Source organism: Haplochromis burtoni, unplaced genomic scaffold (assembly GCF_018398535.1).
Source record: "Haplochromis burtoni strain Fernald_Lab_line unplaced genomic scaffold, NCSU_Asbu1 Contig_19, whole genome shotgun sequence".
NCBI lineage: Eukaryota > Metazoa > Chordata > Actinopteri > Cichliformes > Cichlidae > Haplochromis > Haplochromis burtoni.
In genome coordinates this window covers 1,862,351-1,872,421 of record NW_024582380.1, presented here as the reverse complement: position 1 = coordinate 1,872,421, position 10,071 = coordinate 1,862,351, and the positions used below count along the sequence as shown (strand labels likewise).

Genomic DNA, 10,071 nt, shown 5'->3' with positions numbered 1-10,071 from the left:
TGAACCAATTGGATGAAAAGCTTCAGTGCTTCATGAAGCTTCATCTGCCCATCACTAGTCAGTCCACTACTACCATAGCCTACTACTAGATTAACTTGTGACACATCTGCACCTGCTGCTATGATCACATTGAGTAGAGGCTGAGTGGCTGCACTTACCCCTGGTACATCCAAATCTACCCACAAACATGTTGAAAGATGCAATGCCAGCAATGCGGATTGTCAACACTGAAAACAATCAGTAAGCAAAGACAACAGGGATCAATTTTTTCTGTTTATTTAGCACCCACAACATTTGTAGTCGCCTTCTGCACAGGGGAAGTCTACACACACCGTGTGGTACCACTTTCCACAAAAGGTGCATTCAATCTGCAAGATTAAATGAGATTGTCAGAGTCATTGTCTGACTGTTTATTACTAATCACTGTGTAACTGCTGTACATTCACAGTAACTGCCATCTCCTTACAAATGTTTATTAGATTAACCACACTTATGCAGACTGTATATCACAACCAACTCTGAAATGTTCGTTTGCAGAGGAAAGACACAGGCAGACTATGCTAACGACATGTGATGTTACAACACTGGTGAAATATTAGTGTGTCATATATTTGTTCACGACAAACGACATTCTTATGGGCAAAAGTATTGATATCAGGTTGATGATTCTTATGACTATGTGTATGTCATTTGGCATTTTGTACAAATGTAGGCTGATAATAAATACATGATATCATTTCATTCATTTCAAAGGTTTATTTGCATGACGCACAAACAGACACAATTGAAAGGTTTCATGTGTTGTGCATGAAACGAATTCAAACGTGCTGCAGATGTGTGTCACAGGTTGATCTGGCTGTAGGCTGTGGCACTTGGCCAGAGGTGGCGCTTGTTGACTCGAGTCCATGTTAGTGCACAAAGTAAACTGCTCGCTTTAGTTGTGAAGCAAAAACGCTGAAACCGGAGAAATAAACCGTGCGAGGGGAACGATAACGACGACAAGAGTCTCCCGATCGTTTACTCTTGCTGTCCCGTGAACAACATCGGCGTGGTGTTAATTGTTTGCTGTTTTCGCGATCGCGTTGCGCATGAGGATATCACCAGGTAAACTCGCCACATTTTTAAACATTTTGTTGTTCAACAGCATCAAGACTGACGGAGTGTGTTTGAGACAACCTCACAAGTGTCACAGGTGACACATTTGGCGTTTTTTTGCTGGTTTGTCGGTAGGAGCTCCTGAAACACAAGACTGCCACACATCTGTTCGACCAACGCCAGTTGATCTAAACGCCAGTAGATCTGGAACAACGGCACTTTCGGGCCACCGTATGTAGTTTGGTCTTACAAATTAATTTAAGTTAAATTACAGAAACAAAACTCACCCGCCTCTTCTTATCCATACAGTCGTAATAAATGTTGACAAATTCTTCTGAATATCTGCATGACTGGTCGGCATGAGTCCTGAAATCCTGAAGAGATAACTACGTATTACTCAAAGCTGGACACGGTGATTTAACGTGTGTTTTTTTGGAAACGGCATGGAAAAGCTTACCAGGGTGGTTGCCATATGAACGGATAAATTATTGGAAACAACTCAAAACAAAAAGATTACAAAAAGACCGAGAAAACTTCACAATTCAGACTTCTTTTCTTCTCTTGTTATTCCTTTAGCAACCAACACATTTCTATCACACTGGGTATTACTTCCTCGGGTCACCAACTCTGCCTACCAAAATAAGATGTCAGTACAATCTTTCAGACTCATTTAAGCTTCTCTCTTCCGAGTTCCACTTTCATGTCGTGTTTTTTACATTTTAAGAATACAATAGTGGTAGTAAATGTTGACTGTGTGGATAATAACGCGGAAGTGGCGTGGCAAAGTCAGTACCATTTTGGTGATGGAGTTTTAGTTTGAAAAGAAAAGGTCGACCAGCGCGGAAAGAGAACTCATAATTTCCTGAGTCATTGCTTCTGTGGCTTATTAAACGAAATAACTAAAGAGTATCCTCAGTAAGCTTTAATATATTTATTTGGACATTTAGCTATATTTTAAGAATGGAGGGGTCTGTGTCCAATGTGGAGGTGTGTAATTTTGCTTACACGGGGCAGTTTGAGAAATTAAAACAGTGCATCCTGTCAGATAAAACGCTTGCCTGCAAAACAGACCAGGTAAGAACACATGACCCACCAGTACAGCCTGCGGGAATTCGTTTTTCCCTACAGGAAATCGGAATAATAATTTTCTTTTTAAAGCAACACAACTTTCTGTGATTTCAGGACCGGAGAACCGCGCTGCACTGGGCTTGTTCTGCTGGACACACCGATATTGTGGAGTTTCTTCTTGACATGGGAGTTGAAGTGAACCTGCAAGATGATGTAAGTTTATTTGTGGGTACATTAATTCTTTCCTTCTGTAGACTTTTCCCTATAAGGTGCCATGTGACCATTAATACAAGAGATATACTGATGAACACATTGTTTCAGAATGATGCCACTGATGTCTGTGTTTTGTTTTTCGCTCTCAGGCTTCGTGGACCCCTTTGCACATTGCAGCATCTGCAGGCAGAGAAGACATCGTGAGATCTCTGATATCCAAAGGAGCTCAGCTCAACTCAGTTAATCAAAATGGATGCACCCCTCTGCACTACGCCGCCTCCAAAGACAGATATGAGGTAACATCCACAGGTTGCAGTATTAGTCCTCCATACTTCTGCAGTCAGTTAATACAGTTGTGTTATCTCCCCGTTTAGTTCAGTGGTGCTTTGTTTCTGCACATAATTAATTATATAGTGTTGTGCAAAAGAGTTTGGACATTTGTCTGCTTTTTCCACTTATCTTCGGTCCAGTTCTTATACCTCACAAATTTCAGAGAAGTATTTTTTCCACATAAACCACATAACACTAACCTATGAATCATTCAAACAAACAAAAAAAGACACCTAACTCAAGGAATGAGCCAGTGTTGGCTGCACATAACAGACGAATTAGCAAAGAACCAATTTTAAATAGTATCTTTAGGCACTTTGTTACTAGCAGCTTGTCATGAAAACACAATTCATTCCCATTTCTTTAGTTAAATCTACAATAATGCCAGAGATAAAAAAAAAAATAAAAATAAAAAAAAAAGATTAAGAGGCATAAAATGTCTTGTACGCCAAAAACATGGCAAACCTCACCACGGTGTGCAGTATGTCCTTTAAATGAAAGTGGACAAGTGGACGACAAAAGAAGTGGCAGGCAATCTACAACAAATGCAACAATATATTTAAGTCATTTTCTCAAAAAATAGGAAAAATCAAGGAAAGACCTGACATAGAACCTGAGAAGATGCATCTCGCACTTCTGTTGACCCATCTGCTGTTCACTGAAGCCTCAGAAATGGTCTCAGCTGAAGGTTGGCTATCAAGAAGCCATTCTTAAGGAAGGAAAATAGGGACAAAAAGGCTCAAGTATGACAAATTACACAAGAACTGGACTGAAATCGGTGGCAACACATCTGATGGAGTGCTGAATTTAAATGTGAAACTTTTGGTTAAAATTGTTGTCAGTGGTGTAGCTCAGGGGAGAAGTACAGCTGTGAGTGTCTTCTAGTGATGGGCAAAGCACAGCTGTGTGAAGTAGTGAAACATTTGAAGCAGCTGTGCCAGGATTGTACTGAGGTTTCAAAACAATTTCCACAGTGACACCCACTGGCCACTTTTACTATTGTCATGTCTTGATGATGTCTACTCTGTGAACACACAACAAACGTGTTTTGCACAGTTCTAAATAAAGCTATAAGTTATACCAGGCTAACAATAAGTATGACCAGCGCATGATTTGGAGAAATCCTCATTGACCAAAGCCAGAAAAACTTTGAGACTGATGAAGCATGTCTCACGCATGTACACACGTGTTAATATATTAAAGACTCTGCATTTAGTTATTTATTTTTATTTATTTTTAATACAAATTACCTCCTCAGCCTTGGAAAAACTACAATTAAACAGTACACTTCTTGTGGGTATATATTGGTATATTTTGTTTTGTTCTTTTTACTTTTTTCCAAGATGTAAACATTTGAATAAACAGCACATCATCGCTCCAAATACATTAGTGCATCATGTGCTCTTAGAACAAATGCATCAGTGAGGTATGTATTTTTTTTACTTCTACAGTGCCATCAGTAATTACACTGTGAATACTGTGGGTGACACTAAACCTGGCTGTGGTTGCTGTTGCCACTCCTGGTGCTGCAGATGACTCTTAAGCTTTTTTACCCACAACCTTAAAAGCCTGATAGGGCATTTTCAGATTTATACTGTAGGCATAAAGGGGTAGAACTGGTGCCCGCTGGTATTTCCATAGTTTGCGATGTCATCAGTTTTTGTTCTACACTTAGACACAGTGGGTAAGCCCCTGAAAGCTGAAGTGAAACACACCAAGACTTCAGTCAGCTATGGCCATGTGATCTGAGCTAATGCGTCCTAAGCATTTTGAAAAAAGATAATTATGCAAAGTAGGACTTTTCAGGGCCCAGTTTACCCGACATTAGTACAATAACACTGGCTCTTAATATAGTAATAATCATTAGGAATGATTGCATATTAATTCAAATTAATTGTTTATCTGTTGCTGTTATTTATTTATTTATTTTTTCAAATTTTGCCCTCGCTTCCTGCAGGTGGGCCATGTAATATGCTACAGGTGGGGTGCTGAATGGTGGGTTACACCGGTGGGTTTCTTGTTCTCGACACAAGCTCTACTGGTGCTTCACACACAAATGTAGAAAGTGCAACAGAACACAGGAAAGGGGGATAAATGCACTTCAATAGAGTAAGCATGGCAGTAGGCCAGCTTGAGACTGGGGCATCCATGGGGGAGGCAGGTGTTGGACCCTACAGCACACCTTTATTCTGTGGCTTGCCTTTGCTGGAATGTCTAAAAGCCCTCCTCTTCTTATTAGGATAATTTTCATTACATTTTTTTTCTTTCTCTCCCGTATAGTATGACTAATGTACCTTTGTCTGCTGCTTTTACTTTCCTCACATCAAGATAAACAGTAATCCCATCACCTACACCCACAACCGTCTTGCTGTTTCTTGTTATCTTTTTTTTTTCTTATTACCCCTGTGTTACCACCCCTTTATTATCGCTGCGCCCTATACACACAGGGCTTGGCTTATGAGTAACCACTCTCTGTCACCTATAAGTCACGCCCTGTACACGCAACAGGTTATTAAATTTTTGAAACATGTTCTCATCCAGGGTACCAGGATTCGATTGTGCCTTTTCGTCTTTTCTTAGATCAGCATAAAGTTTTCTCTTTAGAATGAAACTTGTAGATATGAGCTTTAGTACTTTTAAGGAAACCCTGTAGGAATAAGTAAAATATAATTATAGGTTGCTTATACTTCTCAAATGTGCAAAACAAAACAGCTTTTCTTTAACAATAAACTTGTTGTGCTGAATATTTGTCTCCCCCTTGTGGCACATAGAGGTATTACAAAGATACCGTCAACACGTGCTTGTAATGTGTTCCCGCTGTGTTCACTGCTTGCTGTACAGTTTTCAGTTAGACTCTAACCTTTCCTCTGGACATGTAATGAAGTTTTATTTCCGTATTTGTTTTTATCTGGAGTATTAGAAGGTTTTACTGAACATTTCTTATTTGTTCTGAACCATCATCACTAATACATCAATACATCCCGTCTTGCTCTCTGAGAAGGATCCCTTGGATATAAGAAAAGATGATTTGTCAGCTTTATTTAAAAACAAAAAAAAACAAAAACAAAAAAAAAATCACTATCTGCAGCTTTATTTTTAAGATGACAAGAATGTTTTATTCAATATAACTGATAATAATATAACAATAAAAGGACATAGCTATCTCAAAAATCGTGGCATTGTTGTAGCATGTATGCTGCAGTACCTATATCATTGCTAAGATTACAAAGATTTAATAAAGACCTATGTATATATGGGAGACTTGAGGTGGTGGGAAACGGGGTCCAACACACTGCAACAATCAAGATGCATTTTTTTTGTTAAATCAAATGTGCATATAAAAGATCATGAAACTGAAGTTTTTCATCGTCTTCTCTCACAAGGACTTGGACATGACATGAATGGATTTCATTGTACATTTACAGGATTTTATTTCAACCACAGGTTTCTTTTCCCAGTCAGGATTGTCCTAACTTTCAGTCTCACTTCCTAACGTGAAACTTCCACATGACTGTGGTAACCAAAATGACGAGATCTGAAAACGGGTATTTCATAGAAACTAGAAATAACTGGATGTAAAAGTGTGGTTTTCAGCTTGTGAATGAAACATGGTTACCTCTTTGCAGATTGCCCTGCTGCTGTTGGAAAATGGAGCAGACCCCAATGCTACTGACAAGCTGGACTCTACGCCTCTTCACAGAGCATCTGCCAAGGGCAACTACCGGCTCATTCAGCTGCTTCTCAAACAGAGTGCATCAACAAATATTCAGGACTCACAGGGCAACACACCTCTGTATGATTACATATATGTCAAATGCATTTTTTTTTTAACATCATGCAATACGAATACAAAGATGAACTCTAATTATACCTAAAAATAAAATGTTTTCTTACTTATCCTAGCAGCACTAGAAGTAATCATCCACATTACATTAGCTATACAGTGTGATTAGCATTGGGGGGGGGAGGCATTTCTGTATTTATAGTTATGCATTGATTTTTATTTTTTTCTTCTCCCAGCCATCTTGCATGCGATGAGGAGCGTGTTGAAGCAGCCAAGTTGCTGGTGGAACATGGAGCGAGCATTTACATTGAGAACAAGGAGGAGAAGACCCCGCTCCAGATAGCAAAGGGCAGTCTTGGGAACATACTCCGTCGGATCGTGGAGGGATGATGCTTTGTCTGACCGACGCGTCTTGTTCCAGCTCAAATCCCCACCACCAACCGCCAAGTTACATTCTAAGATTTCCCATCCCGCTCAGTCCTCCTTAAGCGGTCCGTGTGGAAGATGAGATGATGGACTCAGATGGTGCTTTGAGACTGCACAGATCTTATTTGTTGTCTGAGCACAGGTTTTCAAACCCCACAGGCTATTTTCTATTAAATTTGAATTGTAATGTAAAACATGAAGTTCAACCTGTTAATAAATGTGTTGTTCATGAATGACGTACTGCTGCCTTTAGTAATTTAAGCTATTATTGCACAAAATATTGTGAATGTTTCCTACATTTTTGTTCTTTTTATTATTAGCTTATACCCAGGTTCCTTAAAGACTAACTGAAAATATTGTTGCCTACCTGCAACAGTATTAACCTCTCACCTGGTGATGGTGACATATAGGTGTGGCAACAGTGCAACAGAGCTTTATCTGACCACACCCCAAAACCCTGGACATTAAGAATCCTAAGCAAACCATTTTTGGACTTCTCAGATTTCAGATTAACTGAATAACAAATAAAAAGTTGTGCAGCTTCATTGTTTTTAAGCTAAATCTTAAATAATGCGTACCTTTGAATGTAGCATGTCAACCTGACAACTTCCCAGCACAACAGCTATTTAAATCCTGCAGTAGTCATGCAATATATGTTATATGTTATTTATAATACTGCCAATACAAGGAACAGTGAGTGGAAAACAGAAGTGGCCAGGTTTTCCCTATTGACGTAGTGCTGCAAAGCGTTTGTTTCTTGTTCCCTGTTCCACATGTTGAGATTATGGCCCACATTTTATTAGCGGAAGTTTTCAGCCTTCTTTTCTATAGTCTGCCTTTTACTCAATGGCTGTGAAGGAAGCAGCAAAGGGTGTCTTCATAGGTCATTAGCTGTCGACACTGAAGTGGAAAATTTCCCCCACAAGCAAAGCAGGTTTTTGTGGAACATGACTGAAACTACCACAAAGGAAAATAAAGCTAGAATAAGCATGAAACTGCTGGGAAGGCAACTCTCACTTGTAACTCAGCTCAAAAAACAAATGGATAAGTTGATGGAAGCCAAATGATTGCTGGAGAAAACGGAAAGAACAGTAAATAATAGTTTTAAAGGATCCTGAGACAAAAAGGAAGAATACATGAAAGTGAAAAGACTGTCACTTAACAAAAATATCAAGTTTTAGCACATGCTAAAAGATTCGCAGTGTTAGGAATGGGTCCAATGTTCTACCACATTGAGTTTGCTGGGATCTGGCCAGCCTATAAATTGAGGAAGCTTCAAATTGCCTAAAAATAAATGAATAGTTTTTAGGTATTTAAAGTATGGCCAAGGTGAGCAACAGCACTCAAGTATGCTGTGACATTTAAATGATGTTCCTTTGGTATTAAGAGGCCAAGAGTAACCATTTCAGCACCATCAGCAGTGCTTGAACCACTGATAAAAACCAGGCTGGATCCACGACTTCATGTTGTTTAATCCAAATGTACAATTTGGATCCAAATGTACAGTACTTTAACTCTGGAAACAGAAGCTGTGAGATGGACCTTTAAAAAGGTCAATCCTCACAAAGCTCCAGGACCAGACGGCATCCCAGGCCGGCTTCTCAGAGTGTGTGCCGATCAGCTGGCAGGGGTGTTCACCAACATCTTCAACCTCTCCCTGAGGCAGTCAGTGGTCCCCACGTCCCTCAAAGCATCCACCATCATTCCCGTTCCCAAAAAATCAGTGGTCTCCTGTCTGAATGACTACCGTCCTGTTCACTGACATCCGTCATCATGAAGTGCCTGGAGCGGCTGGTCAAAGGTCACATCTGCTCCTCCCTCCCTGACACACTGGACCCTCTTCAGTTTGCCTATCGGACAAACAGAGCCACAGAGGATGCCATCGCCCTGGCAACGCACACCACCCTCACTCACCTGGAGAAAGGAATACATATGCAAGGATGCTCTTCATCAACTACAGCTCGGCATTTAACACCATCATCCCCTCAAAACTTGCCACGAAGCTCGTCGACCTTGGGCTGGAAACACCAATCTGCAGATGGATTCTAAACTTCCTCACAAACAGGCCCCAGGTGGTGAGAGTTGGTAAGCACACCTCACCACTCATCCTAAACACAGGTACGCCACAGGGTTGTGTGCTTAGCCCCCTCCTATATTCCCTGTTCACACACGACTGTGTTGCTAAACACGAGTCCAACATCATCATCAAGTTTGCGGAAGACACAACCATCATAGGCCTCATCACAGGCAATGATGAGACGGCCTATAGAGAGGAGGTGATGGCGCTGTACGAGTGGTGTCTGGAAAATAACCTGACTCTCAACATCAGCAAAACTAGAGAGATGATAGTGGACTACAACCAGTCAGAGAACACCAGCCCAGCCACATCAACGGTATCAAGGTCGAAAGGGTCAGTAGCTTCAAGTTCCTTGGAGTCAACATCACAGAGGACTTCTCCTGGACCCTTCACACAGACACTGCTATCAGGAAAGCTCGCCAGCAGCTTTATTTCCTGAGGAGGCTGAGGAAGTTTGGCATGAACGCCAATATCACCTCAAATTTTTACAGGTGTGCAATTGAGAGCTTGCTGACGAGCTGCATCACAGTTTGGTACGGAAGCTGCTCTGCCAGCAGCCGTAAATCACTACAGAGGGTGGTGAAGGCAGCAGAGCACATCACTGGCACGAGGCTTCCTGCCATGCAGGACATTTATCTCCAGCGATGCCTCCGTAAAGCACACAGCATCATCAAGGACCACAGCCACCCAGCACATCAGCTGTTCTCCTCGTTACCATCTGGCAGACGTTACAGGAGTCTGTCTGCTCGGACTACAAGACTCAAAAACAGTTTTTACCACCAAGCCATACGACACCTCAACCACAACACTTAAACACACACAACACAGTCCACAGGACGCACTCAGAAGCTACCTGCAGCTTCACAAGTACTCTGTTTAATCTGCACTGGTCACTCCACGTTATTGTTATTGCTATTTATATTTAAAAGTGCAATACTGTAATTTTCTGCTGCTCATTCCTGTGCAACATCCCATCTGCCCTCCCGTCATATTTCTTTTCAAGATTTTCTTATTTAATCATTAGTGTACATATATTTATATTTATAGATACATATATTTAGTCATCTTTCTCTTTTAC

General features: G+C 40.7%; 2 protein-coding genes across 2 annotated transcripts in view; one reads left to right on the top strand and one right to left on the bottom strand.

Moving 5' to 3' along the window:
* Positions 1-1,709, bottom strand: part of nxt2 (nuclear transport factor 2-like export factor 2) — a 12,254-nt gene extending 10,545 nt beyond the window's left edge. Inside the window, exons 1-2 of the mRNA XM_005916489.3 lie at positions 1,553-1,709; positions 1,383-1,469 (exon numbers count right to left, since the gene is read on the bottom strand). Coding sequence (XP_005916551.1) covers positions 1,383-1,469; positions 1,553-1,567 — 102 coding nt within the window. The 5' untranslated portion in view covers positions 1,568-1,709. The remainder of the gene's footprint in view (positions 1-1,382; positions 1,470-1,552) is intronic.
* A 136-nt stretch (positions 1,710-1,845) lies between these two features.
* Positions 1,846-7,149, top strand: psmd10 (proteasome 26S subunit, non-ATPase 10). Its single transcript, XM_005916491.3, has 5 exons — positions 1,846-2,169; positions 2,278-2,376; positions 2,526-2,672; positions 6,333-6,499; positions 6,727-7,149. Exons 1-5 carry the CDS (start codon positions 2,056-2,058, stop codon positions 6,878-6,880), a joined length of 681 nt encoding a protein of 226 aa, XP_005916553.1. The 5' UTR covers positions 1,846-2,055; the 3' UTR covers positions 6,881-7,149.
* Positions 7,150-10,071: the final 2,922 nt, after the last annotated feature.